This window comes from Orycteropus afer, unplaced genomic scaffold (genome assembly GCF_000298275.1).
Source record: "Orycteropus afer afer isolate SDZICR_OR568_19922 unplaced genomic scaffold, OryAfe1.0 scaffold00029, whole genome shotgun sequence".
NCBI lineage: Eukaryota > Metazoa > Chordata > Mammalia > Tubulidentata > Orycteropodidae > Orycteropus > Orycteropus afer.
The window spans coordinates 17,861,907-17,885,230 of NW_006921616.1; the positions used below are offsets into that span (position 1 = coordinate 17,861,907).

Sequence of the window (23,324 nt, forward strand, 5' to 3'; positions counted from 1 at the left end):
TCTAATTGATTTTATAAAGCAAGCATAACCTTGATACCAAAACCAGGCAAAGACATCACTCAAAAGGAAAACTACAGACCAATATCCCTCATAAATATAGATGCAAAAATCTTCAACAAAATCCTAGACAATAGACTCCAACAACATATCAAGAAAATCATTCATTATGACCAAGTACAATTCATATCAGGTATGCAAAGATGGTTCAACATTAGAAAAAACAATCAATGTCTCTCACCACATAAATAAAACCAAGGAAAAGAACCACATGATTGCATCAATTGATGCAGAAAAGGCATTTGATAAAATCCAACACCCATTCCTGATCAAAATTCTCAGAAAAATAGGAATAGAAGGGACATTCCTCAACATAATAAAGGGCATCTATGCATAACCAAGAGCCAACATTATTCTCAATGGAGAGAGACTGAAACCATTCCTATTGAGAACAGGAACCAGACAAGGATGCCCACTATCACCACTTCTATTCAACATTGTATTGGAAGTCCTAGCCAGGGCCATAAGGCAAGAAAGGGAAATCAAAGGTATCCAAATTGGTAAGGAAGAAGTCAAACTATCCCTATATTCTGATGATATGATCTTATACCTAGAAAACCTAGGAGACTCAGTCAAAAATCTACTGAAACTAATTGAGAGATTTAGCATCGTGGCAGGATACAAGATCAACATCCAAAAATCAGCTGGATTCCTCTACACCAGCAAAGAGATTGCTGACATGGATATAAGGAAATCAATATCCTTTACAATAGCTACCAAAAAATAAAATAAAATACTTGAGAATAAATCTTACCAGAGATTCAAAAGACCTGTACAAAGAAAACTATAAAAGACTACTTCAAGAAACCGTAAGAGATCTACATAAATGGAAGAATATACTATGCTCGTGGATAGGAAGACTGAACATTGTTTAGATGTCAATTCTACCCAAAGCAATCTATATATTCAATGCAATCCCAATCCAGATCTCATCAACGTTCTTTAGGGATATGGAAAAACCATTCACTAATTTTATATGGAAAGGAAAGAGACTTCGGATAAGCAAAGCCCTATTATGAAGAACAAAGTAGGAGGTCTCATACTGCCGGATCTCAAAACCTACTATACAGCCATAGTAGTCAAAACTGCCTTGTACTGGTATAATGACGACACATAGACCAATGGAATAGAATTGAGAACCCAGAAATAGATTCATTCAAGGGTCAAAATCCATTAAATGGGGAAGAGAATGTTTGTTTAATAAATGGTGCTGGCAAAACTGGATATCCATTTGCAGAAAAATGAAACAAGATCTGTATCTTACACCATATACAAAAACTAACTCCAGATGGATTGAAGACTTAAATGTGAAACCCAAAACTGTAGAGTTCTTCAGGGAAAAACTAGGGGCAAATTTAGAGGCCCTAATATATGGCATAAATTGACTATCAGGCATAACCCAAAATGCACAAACAGCAGAAGAGAAACTAGATGAATAGGACCTTCTAAAAATTAAATTTTTATGTGCTTCCAAAAACTTCTCCAAAAAAGTCAAAAGAGAACCTATAGTTTGGGAAAAAGTATTCAGCAATGGCTATCTGACAAGGGACTTATCTCTAGAATTTATAGAAAACTCCAACACCTCAACAACAAGTAGACATATAATCCAATTAAGAAATGGGCAGAAGACATGAATAGACACTTCACCAAAGAGGATATTCAGGCAGCCAACAAACATATGAAGACATGCTCACAATCATTAGCCATTAGAGAGATGCATATCGAAACAAAAATGAGATACCCTCTTGCCCCAACACTAGTAGCAAAGTTCAACAAGACAGAAAATAACAAATGCTGGTGACAATGCAGAGAGATTGGGACTCTCATACACTGCTGGTGGGACTGAAAAATGGTACAACCACTGTGGAAAGCAATATGGTGATTCCTTAAAAAGTTGGAATTAGAAATACCATTTGATCCAGCCATTCCATTACTAGATATATATCCTAAAGAAGTGAGAGCCAGGATAAGAATGGACATATGCACACCCACGTTTATCACAGCACTATTTATAACAGCCAAAATATGGAAACAATCCAGGTGTCCATCAACAGAAGAATGGATAACCAAACTATGGTACATACACACAAAGGAATACTATGTAACCCTAAAGATTAACGTAGAATCTGCAAAACACTGCACAACATGGATGAACTTGAAAGACATTATTCCGAGTGAAATAAGTCAATCACCGAAGAACAAATAATACTGCAATTGAGATAAAGATAGATGATATAATTAACATACTTGAAAACCTAGATGAAATGGACACATTTCTGTAAATACCTTGCTTACATAAAAAAACACAAATGGAAGTAGAATTTCTAGAAACACACTACCCACCTTAGTTAATACAACTAGACGTAGCAATAATAATAATAATAATAAAACCTCTAACAAAAGAATGCAATATGTTATTTAAAAAAATATTACCACACACACACACAAAAAAAAATCCCAGACCAGATGGGTTCACTGGAAAATTCTAACCAGAGAGGAGTTGATGCCAGTTCTACTGAAACTATTCCAGTACATAGAAAAGGACAGAACCTTACTAATTCATTATGAAGTCAGTTTAACTTTGATACCAAAGCCTGGCAAAGACACTACAACAAAACAAAATTATAGACCAATATCCCTCATGAATATAGATGCAAAAATTCTTAACAAAATACAAGAGCATATCAAAAGCATAATACATCATGATCAGGTGGGTTTCATACCAAAGAAGCAAAGATGATTCAACATTAGTAAATCAGTCAATGTAATTCAGCATACAAATAAAACAAAGGGAAAGAACCACATGATCATTTCAATCAATGCAGAAAAGCCATTTTGACAGAGTCCAATGCATATTCCTGACAAAAACTCTCAGCAAAAGAGGAATAGAAGGGAAATTCCTCATCATTATCTAGGGTATGTGTGCAAAACCAGCAGCCAACATTTTTCCCAATGGTGAAAGACTGAAAGCATTTCTTTTGAGAACTGGAATAAGACACAGGTTGAAGTGCATTCAATGAGAAACAGACAGTCCTTTTAACAAATGGTGCTGACAAAACTGGAAATCCATTTGCAGAAGAAATGAAACAGGATACCTCACACCATAAACAACAACAACAAAAATAACTCAAAACAGATCAAAGACCTAAATGTTAAATCTAAAATTATAAAGTCTCTGGAAGATTCCAACATATAGACAAAGCTAGTGGTCTTAATTTCAGCATAAATACACTTACAAACGCAAGCCAAAGTGCATGAACAACAGATCCTAACCTAGATAAGTGGGATCTCCTAAAAATTAAATACTTAAGCTCATCAAAAAGTAAAAAAGAGAACACACTTGGAAAATTATTAGCAACTATATATATGTGAAGGGTCTAATCTCTAAAATGTATAGAAAAGTTAAACAACTCTACAATAAAATGAAAAACAATCCAATAAAAAATGGGTAAAGGACATGAACAGACATGTCATCAAAGAGGACATTACAGCAACTAATAAACATATGAAGACATGCTCGCCTTTAAAGAGATGCAAAACAAGAGATGCAAAAGAAAGCTACAGTTATATACCATCCCCTGCAAAAAATATCACTTATCAAAAACAAAAAATGCTAGTGAGGTTGTGGTGAGATTGGAACTCTCATACACTGCTGATGGGACTGTAAAGTGGTGCAACCACTATGGAAAAAGGTACGGCACTTCCTTAAAAAGCTAGAAAATAAAGGCCAAGTACAGTAAATGCTATAAAATAAACAATTTGGGAAAAGCAATCATAACAAGAAAAAAAATATGTGAATGGTCACATAGGTAGATAGGCATACTATACGGTTATAGGAAGGAATATCAGAGTATATGCACGTGCATATATAGGTATATTTGTGGGTAGATATATATATATTTGTATGTGCTGCATCTATATTCATGTACACATTAAGCACACTGGTGGTACAGTTAGGGATATTTCTTAGACATATCCAAACACTTTGTGGTATTGATATACTGGGTTTGAAGGCTCAGGACCATAGTCTCATGGGACATCTAGGTCAATTGGCATAACTTAGTTCATAAAGATAATGTCCTTCATGCTAGTTTGGTGAGTAGTGCCTGAAGTTTTAAAAGCTTGAAAGTGGCCATCTAAGTTACTTCCTGTGTGGAGCAAAGGAGAGTGAAGAAAATGAAAGACTCAAGGAAGAAATTAGTCCACATACTAACTGCTCATGTGAAACACAGCTTCTTCTAGCCTGAGACCAGAAGAATTAGATGATGCCACCAGTGATCATTCTGACCAGAGACACAATGGAAGATCCTGGTTAGAATGGGATAAAAATGTAGAACAAAACTCAAATTCACACATGGAAAAATCAGCCTTACTTGACTGATAGAGACTAGAGGAACTCCCTGAGACTATTGCCTTCAGATATCCTTTTAACCCGGAACTAAAGTCACTCCCAGAGGTCACCTTCCAGCCAAATAATAGATTGGCTTATAATATAAATGATAACATCCATTAAACAATCAACTTATGAGACCAAATGGCAAACACTTACCCAAAAGTAAAGATGAGGAGGCAAGGACAGGCAGGGACACTGTTGTTGTTGTTGTTATGTGCCATCGAGTCGGACTCGACTCATAGAGACCCCTCCCTGGGTTTCCGAGGCAGTATCACTATGGAAGTAGATTGCCCAACCTTCCTTCTGAGGAGTGGCTGGTGGGTTTGAACCACCAGCCTTCTAGTTAGCAGTCAAGCACTTTAGGCACTATGCTACCAGAGATCCTGGCAGGGACACTGGATGGATGGAAATAGGGCAGGTGGAGTGAAAACGGTAAAAGTGTTGTCACATTGTGGGGACTGTAACACATGTTATGGAACAATTTGTCTATGAGTTGTCAAACAGGAATCTAATCTGCTCTGTAAACTTTCACCTAAAACACAGTAAAATATATATTTTTAAACAATAACAGTAATAAAGCATGTACTACTTAATTAAGCATATTTATTATTATTTTTAATAGACATACATTACTGGTTTAGCGTCTTACGAATAAATGCTGTCTATAAAATGAAATTTTCCCTTTTTCTACCTATTTTGGAAGCTGGAGACTTTCACATAAACCTGGGAACAAAATAAAACAATAAGGGAAAGAATTTTTCAAAACAATATGTGTCATTCTGTGTGACAAGTGGCATTACCGTTTCTTAAAATAGACATAGAACAAAACAATAGTACATCAAATTCTGGCTGTTGGACTTTAAGAAATATTAATACAATGAATTAAACTTTCCTCAAATGGTATCTACCATCTCTAATTTGTATTCTAGTTTTATGAATCTTAATACATTTTCTGGACATTTGATAAGAGATGAATGATTAGTAATTAATTATTTTGTTGTTGTTGTTAGGTGCTATCAAGTCAGTTCCAACTCACAGTGACTTCCTGCAGAACAGAACGAAACACTGCCCAGTCTTGCACCATTCATTGCTATGTTTGAGTTCATTGTTGTAGCCACCGTACCAGTCCATCTGGAGTGGCTTCCTCTTTTTTGCTGACTGGCTAGTTTACCAAGCATGATGCTTGGTCAGTTCAAGGTATGTTCCATATTCTTTGATAACTCTGCAATTCAAAGGCATCAATTCTTCTTCAAGCTTCCTTTTTCGTTGTCCAGATCTTTCATGGAGATGAGGTGATTGAAAATACTGTGGCTTGTCTCAGCCTCATCTCCTCAAAGTCACACTTTTGTATCTTAACACCTTCAATTAGTGTTTTGGAGCAGATTTGCCCAATGCAATATACTGTTTGAATTCTTGACTGCTGCTTCCATGGACACTGATTGAGGCTTCAAGCAAAATGAAACCATTGACAACTTCAGTATTGTCTCCATTTTTTATAGTGTCTATTGGTACAATTACGTGGATTTTACTTTCTTTAGGTTGAAGTGTAATCCATACTGAAGGCTGCAGTTTTGCTCTTCATCAGTAAGTGCTTCAAGTCTTTTTCCCTTTCAGCAAGGAAGGTTGTGTTATCTGCATATCAAATGTTGTTAAAAAATCTTCCTCCAATCCTGATGACATGTTCTTCTTCATATACTCCAGCCTCTTGGATTATTTACTCTGCATACTGATTGAATAAATGTGGTGAAAAGACACAACCTGGACACACATCATTCCCAATTCCAAACCACCCAGTATCCCCTTGTTCTGTTCAAATAACTGTCTCTGAGTCTTTTTACAAATTCTATATGGGCACAATTAAGTATTCTGGAATTTCCATTCTTACCAATGTTATTCATAATTTGTTAGGTTCCACAAAGTTGAATGTCTTTGCATAGTCAGTAAAAGTCTTTCAGCTCTTCTCTCCTTTTGGCCTAGATCCACCTGACATTTCAAAATGATTTCCCCCATTCCACATCCTGTTCTGAATCCAGCTTGAATTTCTGGCAGTTCGTCTATGTACTGATGCAACTGCTTTTGAATTAACTTCAGAAATACTTTACTTGCATGTGATATTATTGATATTTTTCATTAGTTTGGGCATTCTGTTGGAACACATTTCTTTGGAGTGAGCATGAATACGGATATCTTCCAGTTGGTTGGCCAGATAGGTGTCTTCCAAATTTCTTGGCATAGATGGGTAAGTGCCTCCATGTTGCAGCTATTTGTTGAAACACCTCAACTGGTATTCTATCAATTCCTGAAGAATTCACTTTCACCATTGCCTGCAGTGTAGTTTAGACTTCTTCATTCAATAACATTGGCTCTTGATCATATGCTACCTCCTGAACTGGTGGGATGTCAGTAAATTCTTTCTGGCACCATGACTGTGTATTCCTTTTATCTTCTTTTGATGCTTCCTGCATCTTTCAATTCTTTGTCCCTAGAACCCCTCAATATTGCCACTTCAGGCTTGGATTTTTATGTTCCTTCAGCTTGAGAAATGCCAAGTATATTCTTCTTTTTTGGTATTAAAATTCCAGATCTTTGCACATTTCAGTAATAATAACATGCTTTGTCTTCTCGAGCCACTCTTTGAAATCTCCCGTTCAGGTGTCTCACTTCATTCTTGCTTTCTTTCACTGTAGCTACTCTACAATCATGAGCAAGTTATAGAGTCTCTTCCAGCATCCATTTTGGCCTTTTCTTTCTTTATTGTCTTTTTAATTTTCTCTTGCTTTTTTCATGTATAATGACCTGGATGTCATTCCATAACACATCTGGTCATACATACGTCATTAGTGTTCCATGAATCAAATCTGTTCTTGAGATGGTATCTACATTCAGGTGGTAAATACTCATGGTTATACTTTGGCTGTCATGCATTTGTTTTGATCTTCTTCAGTTTCAACTTAAATTTGTATATGAGCAATTGATGGCCTTGTCCACAGTTGGCCCTTGGCCTTGTTCTGACTGATGATATTGAGCTGCTCTCTAGTCTCTATCCACAGATGGAGTAGATTAGATTTCTGAGTAGATTAGCAAAGTCCATGTGTACAGTCACCATTTATGTTGTTGAAAAAATGAATTCCCAATGAATAGGCTGTCAGTCTTGCAATATTCTGTCATACAGGCTCCAGTTCTATCATTGAGACCGTACTTTTTAACCACTGATCCTTCTTCTTTCTTTCTTCCCAGATTTCACATTTCAATCACCAGTAATTATAAATGTACCTCAATCACATGTTTGATCAATTTCAGACTGCAGAAGTTGGTAAAGTCTTCTTCATCTTTGGCATTAGCCATTGCTGTGTGATTTGAATGATAGTTGTATTATCTGGTTTTTCTTATAAGGGTATGGATACTTTACTACCACTGACAATGTAGTATATCAGGGTAGATATTGAAATGGTCTTTTTCATAATGAATGTGATGCCATTCCTCTTCAATTTGTCTTTCCTGCCTTAGTAGAGAATATGACCATGCATACTTGTAATGCAACATTATAAATCCTTGTGTCTTAATTCTATTTGATAAATGAGTTGTCTCAAATTTATTTTATGCTAAACTGGATAGCAGGAATTATGTGATGATAATCATTAAGATTCTTAAGACATATCCACCAAGTGGTGCATCCTTAATGATAGTATCTGGGAATTCAGAAAAAAAGATGATTTGGGTGCTGGAACTTGGAAATTTTTATTAATTTCAAACTCTTCTCCCTTTCCCATAATTTCCAAGTGAGTCTGAATAGATAAAAGTAAATCTGAAATATCAAAATCTCCTCAGTTTTTCTGGCCAGATTTTGTGTAGTGGATAGCCACAATAGAGCAGAGTGGCTGTGAGAGCAGGCTTGCGGTCAGACTCCTTGCTAGCTTTCTGGCCTTGGATAAATTAGTAATCTTTATTCACAGAGTGAGGAAAACATATAATTATATCACGCAGCCTTAAAGGATCCTTGTGAGGAACCAAGTAATATGTGATTGTAAAGCCCCAGTTCAGCACACCGCCAGGACCTGGTATATCCTAATAAAGATTCAATAGTAGTTTCAAATCCTGCTCCACCACTTTGTAACTACTCAATACCAGGCATAGCACTGTATCTCTTTGAGGTTCAAACTTCTAATCTCTGAAATGAGAACATCACTATATACTAGAGTGGATTATTGTAGAAGTGAATAGAATGATGTTCACACAGTATTTAGCACACAGTACCTGACCCAAAAGACCCTTGCAAATGGTATTCTTTTCCTTTTTTTTTTCCTGTATTTACATAAATCTTATTATAGGTAGGGCTGTTAGAACTCTGTTAGCATGTTCTTATCCATCAGCTAAAATGGTGTTTGTTTGTTGTGTCTTTCTAAGTTTCTCAATAGATTGAAAATACTTAAATACTGGAGCCTCGTCTCCTACCAACTTTTAAGTGTCACAAGGGAAAAGAATTCTCCTAATAGTTTATTTGGAGGATGAAATCCAAAGATAGAACCACATTCTCTTTTTTACAACCTCTGTCATGCTTTAATATATATTAGTGATGCCTGATGCTCTTTGAGTTCACACATTTTGATTTCTAAAATAAGAATAATATAGGAGGGTAATTTTCATTATAAATATAGATATACAGATAGATTAATGTAGATTAATTTTATGTGTGTTTAAAGTTAGGATCCACACTGTTTCCTGGGAGAACATCAGAGGTTAGTACCACTCTGAAACCTCTGAGGGAGCTGTTGTTGTTGTTATGTGCCGTCGAGTCGGACCCGACTCATAACGACCCCTTCTTGAGTTTCCGAGGGGGTATCACTACGGAAGTAGATTGCCCAACCTTCCTTCCGAGGAGTGGCTGGTGGGTTTGAACCGCCAGACTTCTGGTTATCAGTCAAGTGCCTTAGGCACTACGCTGCCAGAGCTCCCTTCCTATTATATGTTAATTTAACTCACCAACCTGGTCCTACAAAAAGCAGATCAAACCCAGAGATGGCAGTGAATAATCATAAACTTAACCAAGTAGTACTTTCCATTGCAGCTGCTGTGCCAGGTGCAGTATCTTTGCTAAGAGAGATTAACATGACTGCATATACATGGGATTTAGCTAGTCATGTGTTCTTTTCCATCCCTATGAGAAAATACAACCAAAACATTTTCTCCTCTACAAGGAATGGAAAATCATTATCCACTTACAGTCATAATTTGGGGGTATATTCACTCTCCTGTCATAACATGGCCCCAAAGGATCTAGACAATGCAGATATTCTGCAACATATCACATGTGACTACTGGTGATCCGCTCCAGTAAAGACCGGGAAACCCAATAAGCAGTTATTCTCTGTCCTATAGGGTCGGGATGAGTCAGAATGGACTCGATGGCATATAACACAACAATTAGAATGATGGTGTCATGTTAATCAGACCAGGTGAGCAAGGAATGAAAAGTCCATGAGACTTTGGTAAAATTATGGTGCTCTATAGCATGGCAGATACACTCTAGGAAGCTACAGTGGCCTGCCACATCAGTAAAGATCTTAGTGGAACTGCGGTTTGGGACATGGCAAGACATGACTACGAGATGTTCTACTATCTTATACTTCCAAAGGAGTGACAGCTGATGGCTCCTTGTTATGTCCCCCTACAGTAATTTCCTTACTAAGGAAAGCAACCTCACCATCTTTGGAGTAAACTAGCCTAAGTGCAAGCCCAACTCCATAACTGCCTGTGCGATCGCTCGTCTGAGGACTTTGTGGGACCTCATTGCCATTCATTTCTTCAAATTGTGTACATGAATGTCATTTCATTGTTGCCTTATTGCTACTGACACTATCACTTTGGCAGTTAAAAAATATACTTACATAATTTTAGTCATTAAATTACATGTACTTCTTACTGATTATTGTACTGACAACTTAAATTTTTATAATAATAATATATCAGAAAGATTATTACACACACACACACACACAAACCTCAAATCAAAGGATGATTTATAGGTATAAGGTAGAAATAAAACAAATGTAAGGTCATTTGCATTCAGTATAAATCAAGATTCTTCTTTTCCATTTCCCTACTACAGAAAGTTAAAAAAGGATATAGAAAAACATGCTTTGATGTATTTAACAGCAAAGTATGATGTGATCAATATTTATGAGTCTATCAAGTTTTCCATATTGTATGGATTTGTAGCTATCACTGGTTTCAATATACTTCATATTACTGCAGAATTCATTTCTAATTTCAAAGTTTGACATACAGCCATATCCTCTTGATTAGCACTGAACTACTTCCTTACTTGAAACCCATGTTGAACGAAGAACAAGGTGAATGACAAGCTTTTATTTGCTGAAAAACCTCAGCCTACATAAAAAAAGAATAAGCAAATCATTAAACTGATACCTCAAAGCTTTGCTGCAAACCTATACACCAGTAGCCATTTTGAGACAATGTTTCCCTTAATCTTGTTCACTGGGCTAAAAACCTGAATGGTGGATAGACACTGTGGGTGAAATACTTGTTTATTAGTTACTTTTTGGAAGTTAGCAAAATGTGTTAGGAGAAAGCTATCATTTTATCCATACCAGTAAATAACTGCTTTCTTTCTTGAAACTACAAAACCAACAGATGAATTTAAAATAGCAAACACATATGTAGCAATTTACAGTCTACAAATTCCTCTTACCTGCATTTATTGCATTAGATTTTTGAGACAATTATCTACTACATTTTGCAGCTGAAGAAAGAGAGCCTTGAAAATTTTAAGTAATATTGTCTAAGAATCTGCTCATAATTATAAGCTATATTCATATATAGATACATATATGCTCCAGAAACCAAACTCACGGCCATCAAGTTGGATCCAACTCATAGGGATCCCTCCTTGGGTTTTCAAGGCAGTATTACTATGGAAATAGATCGCCCTATCTTTCTTCTGAGGAGTGGCTGGTGGGTTTGAACCACCAGCCTTCTGATTAGCTGTCAGATGCATTAGGCACTAGGCTACCAGCGCTCCCAGATACATATAAATGTATTCATATACTTAAATCTCTAGAAGTAAAGATTGGTTAAGGATGTAGAGATAAGACATAGACATATGTCATATAGTAGGTGAGTATTATATGTTAAAAGATCAAATAACTGATATATGCCAAACTTAGGCCACAAGTGAACCCTACAGGTAAAGTGTTAGATTAACTGTCAACATTTCTCTAAGGGAAAAGGAAACTTTGATGTAAGAGATAAAAAAGCATAGATTACTTTTGTTTCAGTGTATTTTACCTTGACAGGAAAAATAAATTCTGAATTGATTGCTAAATTTATGGCCATATCAGGCAAAGTACACAACTATTTTTAAAAGACTGATTCTGTGTCCCATTAGTTCTTTATCAAGGCATATACAGGATAACATTCAAGGAAGTTTAGGAACTACAACAATGGAATATGTCTCAAAAATAGGAAGTTGCACTTTTATTCATTCAGAGTCAGTGATGGAGCTCAAAGAGATATTTTGTAGCTTTGGTGAACATCTCAGTTTGTGTGGACAAACTATCAAAAGAACAATTCCCCAGTTTGAGTACCAACATGCCAGTCTAGTACAAGAAGTTGGCTCTTCTAAATTGCAGAACTCTGAGGGGGTACAAATCCCATATTAATATAGTTGAACATTTAAACCACAGTAAAAGTGGTTTTAGTAAAAGTAAACACTTTTTATAAGGATGCCTTCTCACACAGTGGTTAAAACACTCTGGTACTAACCGGTAGGTCAATAGTACAAACCCGTGAGTTGGTCACCGGGAGAAAGATGTGGCAGTCTGCTTCCATAATGATATATAGCCTTGGAAACCTATGGGGCAGTTCTACTTTGTCCTATAGGATTGACATGAATAGGAATTGACAATGGTAGTGGATTTCATTTTGGGTTTTTTTTTAACCCTTTTTATATGAAAAGATAAACATTTAATTTAATTGAGGACCACTGATTATTATCAGATTAAGAAGTACACCCGTTAGCTTTAGTTACATTCTCTCTTACATAGATAGTTACTGAGAGGCTATTACACTGACGAATTAATTTCTAACAGATAGTGAAGTGTTAAGACTAATTGTGGAATTTTTCATTGTCTCACACAATCTCACTGAAGTTATGGTGTGAAAGGCATCATTTAGTAAGAAACACTATAATAAGTTGAAATTAACATATAAATATATGGTTGTGTGTCTAGATACTCTTTTTGTCTATTTGGATTTCTCAATAGTCTTCTCATATTGATAAGAAACAACTCACAAAAACAGATCTAAAAGGCTTTGATTTTATAGCTAGTATTCATGGTCATATTTGAATATTTTCAGTAATTCTAGGCTACATGAAATACTAGCTTAACAAAGTGTTTTAAAACAGACAGTACTTGTAATCAGAAACTTTTTTCACATAAGGGCAGGTAACTGATAATAGCTCACGTTTTTCCGAGCATCTAGCCAAAATACTTCCTCTACTACAGTGCAATTCTATTCTGTCACCAGTGTAAGGGGACAAAACAAAACAGCACTAGACAATATCCAAAGTTAACATGAGACCCTATCCCATGTTTACTTCTATGGAAGACATAATTTGGTATCTTGCCTAAGCAAATTTACATTTAAGAAAACACTATAATAGCATTTATTCTACTAGTGATCACATGGATTTCCGCTACAGTTGATTTGTATATGACAAAATATGAAGAGTCCATCATTTCTTCCCACATCAACTATTCTATCTTTACTCATTTCTGCTATTAAATTTAAAATATTCCAGACCACATATGCTCCAATCATAGCTGCATTCCCAATTCCCTAGGTCTCAACTCTTCTCTGTAACAGTCAGTCATTTTCAATGACCTTCCACTTCAGATTCACTGTCAAGAAACTGAGTGCTGCCAAGAAGCTGGAATAAGAATAACTAAGTCAGAGACAAAGCCCATTGGATTATAATATCCTACGTCTGTCTTTTGTTCCTGTCTTGCTCCTTACTTATACTCCCAGCCTCAACTACCTCCTAACTTCTCCACCCAGTCACCAAACTGTCTTCTTAGTTTATAACCACCTATCCACAGTCCAGTCTACTAGATGGTAACTGCTTCCATTATACCAACTTGATTCCAATTTCATTGCTTAATTATTTGCAACCCTGACTACTTAAACTTCTTATTTTCTTAACACCTAACATATGGATTCTTAACATTGTTTTTTGCTGGGCTACTCACTGAATAGTGAACTTGGAGCTTGTAGTTAATCTCTTTCATTTGAAAAGGGGGTTTCTTAGACTACAACAAAACCAACAATAACTCCTCTTTTCAGCTCTTCAAAGAGTTTGATAGACAATACAAGTGATATAAAATGGCTAAATTGTTTTGATTTGCACTCACTACTACTAATATCATACAGCATGTATAATATTATACTTCATATGGGTATGCAGTCTTCTTAAGTGTACAGGTGAGTGTGCATGTGTGTGAGCTTTCATATGTGTGTGCATGTGTGTTTCTGTTATATTTAAAGAGACCAGCAGCAACATGGAACTGCATCTACAGTGTCACAAGGCCAGAAATGTTCCATTATTGATAGACCCTCCCACAGTCCAACAACTTTCTAAGTAACATCCATCTTGATTCTTTATCAAGGAACTCATGTGTATTTCACATATTATAGAGCATACATTTAAAATACTTTCCCCAAACTTACTTGCTGGAGAGAAAAAAACAAGCCATTATCTCAGTTTAATTTAGTAGATAGTGTTTACTTTATTCCCAAAGTCACTAATTGCTAAGGGCAGAGTACCTAACTATATGTAAAATACTAGGATGAAACTTCATTAGGCTTACGTAAATACTGTCTGACAATGGACAGTGGCTCTAATAGGTCATTGTCCACACTTCAGTGAGAAGCAGATGGTTATGGTTGCCAGGAATGACTCTCAGCCATAAGCTTGTGGACAGGCCAAAGCTGAACAGCTGGGCAACGCGGTCCCACAAAGTGCCTGGAAATATATGGTGACCATTTATTGTTAAATCTTAAATAGAGAAGGCTATGTTCTTCTCACCAAAGTCAGTCCCGTTGCTTAATTTATATTTATAGCTGGCCTCTCTGCCATCTGCGCACATGGCCTACCGTCCATCTCTGAGCAATTGAAGTGGCATTATTTGAAGACCTGATTAAATAGCCAGGAAAAAGCAATCCATCATTCACAAAGGGGAAATGTAAGGCAGTCACAATGGTGTCCTGTCAAGCTTTGGAATTTTTTGTCTTCATTTTGTTTTACTTTCATTAGAATCCAATGCCAAATACAATAAACACTGACCAAGAGTACAGAATCCACTGACAACATTTTAACATCTCGATGGAAGAAGAATGAATTACCAAGGCACTCCTAGGTTGGGTATAGTGAGGAAATAAATGACATTTCTTCGATGGGAGTCTTGTCTTTTTATGGGTGCAAGACCTAAATGAACACAGCCCAAGTGGAATGCAAGATATAGCTAATAAAAGTTCACAGAAAATCAGATCTTCTTTGGCAGAAGTGAAGAGTAATGTCTATAATCTATGTATTGAATGAGCTGAAAACTGCTTTATTTTTCTCCTGTCATCTACTTTTCAATACAACTCATTCATATCTCCCTTTCCACCCCTGGGAGAAACTTTGGCCCATCCTCTAATTCTGGGGTCACATTAAAGTATTTTAAAAGCTTGTTTCAAGTATTAAAACAACAACAACAACAAATTCAGTAGGAGGTAATTAAAACATTAACCTAATATTCAAATTAAAGTTCCTCCCCTCCTCCCAGGGTAGACTGGAGATCACAAGCGAGGAACAGGACAGTGGGACTGTTAGCTGTGTTTTCACTCTCTTAGATCTACTTCTTCCCTTCTGCTTAGGACTCCTCTAGGGAGGAGAGGAGAGGATGGATTCGGAGTGAAGATAAAGGCTGTTTTCTGCAGCTTGCGCTCTCACAAGTTCAATCATGGAGGTCATCACATACTGTTTTTCATAGGGTGTTTCTATGGATTCTTCAGAGACCTCACAGACACCTTAGCCATCCCCTTGTTGCACTCTCCCCTGAAGTAGGCACTGAGTATTGCGAGTGACCTTCTGTACCAGTCCCCACTTCAGCTCCCACCCTCCAGTATGGTGCTCTCTTTGGTGTCCCAACAGACAGGACCTCTTGAGCAAAGTCCTTTCCAGATGACTTCAGTCTTGCTTTCTTCAAGTAAAATTCACATCCTTGTCCCCATAGTGGAAATAGGACTTCATTAAATTGTTGCCCTCTCCTTTCTCATGCCAGCCTGTATTGGTTATCTAGTGCTACTCTAACAGAACATACCATGGTAGATGGCTTTAACAAACAGGTATTTATTCTCTTATAGTTTAGAAGGCTAGAAATCCAAGTCTGAAGTGCCAGCTTCAGGGCTGGGTGAAGGCCTCTCGACCTTGGGATTCAGGTCTGCCTCTTACTCCCAGCCCACTGAAGCTGGAGGCATCTCTTAATTCAGGTAGCTGCTAACTGCTGAAGCTGATAAACTCAAGGTTGACAAATAAAATGTCACATTCCCAGGATTATCAAGCAACATGGTAAGCCACTAGTTAAAGTCCAGAAACAGTCCCAAGATCGGCAGACAACATGGCAGGCCATTGAGATGAAGACTAGGCCAAAGGCAAGATGAAAATGTGCCAAAAAGCTCAGAGACCTTTCTCAAAGTGTTTTCTTATATATTGGAGGCAGACTACATCCCTAAGGCAGCTCCTTAGCAGTTCACAGTAGATTCTCCCATGGAGTTGATTACCAGTCTCATCATAAGGAATAACAACATCCAGCTGCCCAGCCACTCAAAACCAGGCCCAGCCAAGTTGACACCACATTGCCTTGTGAGGATCTCTTTAGAAATATAGGGTTACTTGCCTCCCATTTCCCTCAGCTTTATGGTCATGAAAATCAGGGTTAACTAGAATTCTCTTACTTGTATAGCAGCCAGTAGTATGTAAAACATGACCATATTTTCACTAATGAGATGGCACTTCTTTTAAAGCACCACTCTCATTACAGATGCTGACTTCTGAGGTTCCTTTTCTCCTACTTACCCATTACTGTTTCAGCAGAAGAGAATGTACTTAACCACACAAATGATTTACACTAACACTTAAAGCAATTAAATGGAGAGGAAAAATAGTAGTCTGTCAGAGAAATCAGTGATCTTGAACCAGAGTTAATTGTCCCTTTTAATTCCTAGGTAGTTCCTTGACTCATCTGGGACTGTAGTTTTATGGGTGCTTTTTTTCCCCACTATTATTATTTTAATTTTAAAAAGTAGAAAGTAATCTTTGTGATATTATGTGAGTCTTCAGGTTGTAGGCTAAGAGTGCACAAAAACATAAGAACTTAATAGGCACATTCCAGTGATGAAAGCCAGAGAGCCTATGTCTCACGGACTATAGCTACTTTCTATTAAACTTTCTGCAGGGAAAGATTGAAATGATATTGAGCTATGCCAAGAGGAAGGAAGCCAGGCTGAAAAAGAGTTGAAACTGACATGATAAATAGATGATATGAACCTGTTTCTTGAGAGATATTAGTACTTTAATTAAAATATGCGTGTTCATATAAACAGTCCTTCCTTTAAAATGAAAGAAGAAAGAAGAGTTCTGTTTTTACTTTCTTTAGTGTTATCTCTCAGAGCATCTAACCAGCTCCTCACTCATTGGCAGGAATTGTGCTACTTGTCAGGAATTTTGCGATAATGGGGGTAACATAAACCAAACTCACTGCCTTCAAGTCAATTTCAACTCATAGCAACCCCTCCTTGGGTTTCTGAGATAGTATCTCTACAAGATTGCCTAGTTTTCCTTCCAAGGAGTAGATGGTGGGTTTGAACCACCAGTCTTCTGGTTAGCAGTCAAGTGCCTTAGGCACTATGCTACCAGAGCTCCTTGGGGGTTACATAGATATATCTAATATAGATTTATGTCACTCTGAATACGCCACCATATTAAGCATCCAAAAGACTACAGAACAAAATAAAAACTCCATCAGTTATCATGGAAAAGGATAAATCATCAAAATTTAGTTTAAAAGAAGAGAAAAAAAATGTTATTATTTCAATGATTGTTTCTGTTATTTTTCTGCCAGATTCCATTTATTCAAGGCTGTCTTGTGGTGTAGTAGGTAAGGCATCTTGCTGCTAAAGATGCATTTGGCTACTAATGATGAAAGCCAGAGAGACTATGTCTCATGTACTACAGCTATTTTCTATTAAACTTTCCCCAGGGAAAGACTGAAACGATATTGATTCAAATCCATGAGCTGCTCCATGGGAAGAAAGGTAGGACAATGTACTTCTGTAAAGATTTACAGCCTTAGAAACCCAAGGGGGGTTGTTATGAGTCAGAATCAACTGATGGCACTGAGTTTTTTTTTTTTTTTTTTTTGGTTTGTATACATGTATGTGCATATATAAGTGTGTATACACATATGGGTGTATGTATGTATGTATTCCACATACACATGAAACACTGGGAAGAAATACAGGACACAAAGAATGGCAAATGACCATAATTGAGTGTTTTTCTTGACAACCAGATGCCCCATTATTCATGGTGACTTTCCCTTATTGGGAGACCTCCATGCTCTGCTCTGGGCATAGAACCACCAACACAGCTGAGCAAGATGGGAGGAAAGTGGGAAGAGGGATGTTTATTTGTCTCATTTTCTAGAAAGAATATATTATCAATACACAAATGTATATTTTGATGAACTAAATACTGTCATGTGTCATTTAATGTCCCCTAATAACATTCTGTGAACAGGACATAATCTGATTTGGGCATTGTGCGAACACCATGTTATTATACACAGCAGTCCCCAGATTAGGAAGAAGACTTGTTCCTACATCTGTCTTTAAGTGTAATTTGTACATAAATCAGAAGAGTGAGGTGCAGTTCATATGTAACGTAAGTTAGCTAAATGTTTGGCTCAAGTGTATAATATATAGTGTACCTTTCTATGTACAAAAAAAAGTGAAGAAACACTTCCAGAGACACTAAAACATCTTTAACATAATAATACAGTAATAATAATAATAATGTTTTGATGAGTATTGCAAAGTAGTGTCCTTTTCTTTCTTTCTTTTTTAATTAGGAACTATTGTATGTACCTTGAATTTTAATATACTAGGCTTTACAGGGGGAGTTCTCGTAGCATAGTGCTTAAGGCACTTGACTGCTAACCAGAAAGCTGGAAGTTCAAACTCACCAGCCACTCCTCAGAAGGAAGGTTGGGCAATCTACTTCTGTAGTGATACTGCCTCAACAACCCAAGGAGGGGTCGCTATGAGTCGGGTCCGACTCGACGGTACATAACAACAACAACAACAGGCTTTGCAGGACTTGGTATGAACTCTGATGGTACAGGGGTTAAGCACTCGACTGCTAACCGACAGGTCGGGAATTTGAACCCACAAGCTGATCTGTAGGAAAAAGATGGGACTGTCTGTTTCTGCAAAGATTTACAACCCTTGAAACTCTATGGGGCAGTTCTACTTTGTGCTATGGTGTTGCTATGAATCAGAATTGACTAGATGGTAGTGGGTTTGTTTGTTTTGTTTATTTGTTTGTTTTATGCAGGTTGGCACTATAGACATATATGCAGTTGGACATTGCCCCTAAGAGACAGTATGCAACATAAGTTGATTTGAGGTAGGAAAGCCAATACAGATTTTCCACTTGGACCATTCATAATTGTAGCTACATTACCGAAAGAAAGTCCCATCATCTTACCAGGCTTAGGAACAATGAGCTGCGCGCTGGTCTGAGCATTTCCAGCCTCATTTTCTGCCATACACTGATAAAAGCCTTCATCTGACTTCACCACTCCAAGGATCCGTAAGTTGCTTCCTCCCTAGGGAGGGAGGAGAAAAAAAAAAAAGCAGGTAAAATATTTTAAACAGCTAAAAATGCAGGCAAAACATTAATAAAACTTCACAAAAGAAACAAGAGATCTTGCCATGAGTGTTCTCAACCTAATGGACATATCATGTTTCTGGGGAATGTTCCCCATGCCCAGTGTTCTTTTCTGAGTTTAAATGCATCAAGTTAACCTACTTCATTTTGTGAGCAATGAAAAATGTGCTCACAAAAATATATCTTCTTGAATATCTAAATGAGCAGTGCAGTAAAGAGAAAATTCTTTCAGCAGGCACGGGAGAGACGAAGGTTATTAGTAAAGGGAACCTCATCCCTTATCATTGGAGGAAGTTCAGGCTTAGCAGCTATTTGGGAATGAAAGGCAAAATGGAAAAAAAAAAAAAAAAAGAAAAGTTTATTTTCCCAGCTTCTAAAAGATACGAAATTTAGGTTGGATATTTTCCAGTAGTGTTTACCCAGAAAAAATGTCTTGAGGTCTTATTAAAATTGTAATTGCTCTCCCATATACCCTTTTGAGGGTTTGGAGGGTAGGGGTATGTTGGATATTTTATACTTATGTCATTCTGGTTTTACAGCCAAAATGTTCATCTTCAGTAATCCATAAATTAAATACAGCAATGCTAACTTCTGTTTTATATAAATTGAGTCACCATCTTCTTCAAGGATGGATGATAAAATGATCTGGAGATAGCATTTAATTATACTAACTCAGTTTATCTTCAATATTAGTGTAAGAATTAGTTCAGTAAGTGAGACGTGTTAAATCACTTCCCCTGAAGTCATTAAGAGATAAATATTACCTCATGGGGAATTCTTAATTGTTTTTAGTGTCTTGTACTCAATTCTCAGCTGATGTAAAATTCGTAGATAAAGCTGGTTAACTTCTAATTAACAATTCTCATATAAGTTGCTATTTGTGCTAAATGTTACATGTGCAACAGATAACGGTTCTCAGATTTCTCGAGCTATTGGAAGAATATTTTTAAGCACAATTTAATGTGAATAGGGCACATACTATATATTTTATTTTTCACTATAAGAAAAGAAACATCTAAATAAGTTGCCTGCAATGAGTCATGCTTGGAGAAAGAGTATTCAAACTGTACAAAAATAAATAAATGTTACATTTTATCATGTGTCCTTAAGGGCACTCAATAATTTCTTTTATATGCAAGTAACATATATTCTAGGCATAAACAATACATTTCAAGTTGCCCAATGGCAGATCATTTTTAATTCAGTGGTAGCAGAAATAGCATTGCATTTAAAGGAAATAACAGATTGGTGTGACATTCAAAGGTTAATTTTTTTTCCTTTTCTTACTTTATCTCCAATCAATTATACCAATGCAACTGAAAGTGAAGAATGATAACTGGTGATGAAAGTAATAGAGATATAGTTTACTGATTGAATCTTTAGAAACCTTAATGCCAACATACGTGCACAGACAGACTGTGAAAGTATTCAAAAGTTTACAAATGGTGGGAGAGGCAAAGAGAGAATATGATACCACAGAGACGGCTTCTATCTGGACTCCCAGGATGCTTTGATCTAGTCTTTTCTGTCCGGGTTGTTGTCATTGTTGCTGTTATTTGCCATCGAGTCCTTTCCAACTCATAGTGACCCCTCCTTGGGTTTCCAAGGGAGTATCACTACGGAAGTAGATTGCCCAACCTTCCTTTTGAGGAGTGGCTGGTGGGTTTGAACCACCAACCTTCTGGTTAGCAGTCAAGTGCCTTAGGCACTATGTTACCAGAGACCTCACTTAATGACCACTCTTCTTTAAGAGGGTTGTGTTTGCTTCTCAAACATAAAGAAGTGACCTAAAATCAACTTCTTTAGTTGCAAAATTACTTTAATATTTGGAAAGCTGTTTTTCTCATGTATGTGTGTGTATATATACATATATACAAACATTATACATAATATATATTTATATGTGTGTGTGTATATATGTGTGTGTGTGTATATATATAGCTCTGGTAGCATAGTGCCTAAAGCATTTGACAGCTAAGCAGAAGGCTGAAACCGCCCCCCGCCACTCCTTGGAAGATTGGGCAATGTATTTCTGTAGAGATACCTCCTCAGAAACCCAAGGAGGGGTTGCTATGAGTCGAATCAACTTGACGCCAGTGAGTTTGGGTTTTTTTGGTATATACATATGTATATGTGTGTGTGTGTGTGTGTGTAATGTATATATATATATATGATATTTTATATGTAAAATGTATATCATATATATATATAATTGTACATATACTCATAAATTATACCTGAAATCAGAGCCTCCAATGCTAACCTACACCATGGGTGGTATTTTTAAAGAACCATTTTAAATAAGCAAAAGTTTCTGTTGATGACAAAAGCAAGAAAACAATAGTAATGATGATAGTTTTCATTTACTGAGCACTCATTTTATACCGGACAACAACTCAGTAAGTATAGAACCATTATCCCTAATACCTTGCAAGAGGATTAGGAACAATGAGTGAACTAAACTTTATATGAAACTGTAAGTTTTATTTTCATCTATTTACTTTTGCCCCAATTCTTCCTAATGTTCAAAATTACAAAGTAAAATGAAGCCTGGGTCTCCATGGTGTCTTTACCACAGCCACCACCACCACTACCACCACTTTCCACTGCTCATGTAATAACAACTGGTCCTATTTGAAAGAATAGCAAAGAAATACTGTCTGTATTATAAAAGGAAGGCTATCATAAGTGGCACATCTTATTGAAACTTCATTATAATGAGTAAAGCCCAAAGAAGAAAGACTCTCCTGGCTTAATGTAGTCTAGAAGTAAATTCTAAACTCTGTTCTCCCAAGAGTCAGCAGTGAGAATACTTGGAAAGATGATCTTAGGTTCTCTGTCTCCTCTCCCTCTCTCCCTCTCTCTCTGTATATTTATGTCTTTGTCTGTAAAACAAAGGAGTTGATTTATTAAGTCTAGAAAATCACATGTTTTATTGGAATAATTTTTTTAACATATCATAAAAATTCCCAATGGGAATCTTCTTTCCAGTGGCGGGGGGGGGGGCTGTGTAATTAGTATACAATGAATGGGATTGCAAAGTTAATATGAAAAGATAATTACCACTATCTGAAAGTAATCACTAGGAATGACCACATCTCCGTTCTTCATCCAGTTCACCGTGGGCACAGGCTTCCCAGAAACGGCACATTCAAACTCAATGTCCATGCTTTCATAGGCATAGAGGTTGGAAGGGTGAATTAAAAACCATGGCGGAACTGCAAAGACAGAAAAAAAAAAAGTGAGTGGGTGGAGATGTGATCTTGCATGCTAAGGTCTTGAGTGAGCTAGAAATCACTACTCTCAGTTAGAAATATTGATAATTGAAATCATTCCCCTAAACCATTAGCTCATTATACAGGAACTAATGTAGAACACTTGGTTTATTTTTTTGGTGACAAATTCAGTTAAACAGTTATAGCTGATGGTATTTTGTCAGAAGGAAAGAATAAAAACCAATTTTGGAAACCATAATATATATCATAAACATTCTGGATGCTCAAATGTTTACATACAATTGACTTACACACTGAAAAGTATGTAAACTTATGGACAGTATGCTGATAAAGTAAATAAAGTGGAGCTATAAAAGGGAGACAATTCAGAGTACAAGACAAGAAGGTTTAGTTTCCCTCTATTTCTAGAGTTTCATTAGACTTGAGCAATATCTATAGACCCACTTCTTGTTAAAACGGTGGCAATAAGTTGCTAAGTATGACTATATCATCTTTACTATAGTAATTACCTACTAGCATATAACTATACTGTAATATTATTTTATCAGTATTGTACATGAAATGCTATTTTAATTTAATTTCTTAATTAGCATAATACTAGTTATTCTATGATGGAGAATTTCAA

At 36.5% G+C, this 23,324-nt stretch overlaps 1 protein-coding gene across 1 annotated transcript in view; it reads right to left on the bottom strand.

Moving 5' to 3' along the window:
• DCC (DCC netrin 1 receptor) overlaps nt 1-23,324 on the bottom strand; it is a 1,113,394-nt gene that overhangs the window by 606,786 nt on the left and 483,284 nt on the right. Inside the window, exons 6-7 of the mRNA XM_007935560.2 lie at nt 22,527-22,681; nt 19,281-19,401 (exon numbers count right to left, since the gene is read on the bottom strand). Coding sequence (XP_007933751.2) covers nt 19,281-19,401; nt 22,527-22,681 — 276 coding nt within the window. The remainder of the gene's footprint in view (nt 1-19,280; nt 19,402-22,526; nt 22,682-23,324) is intronic.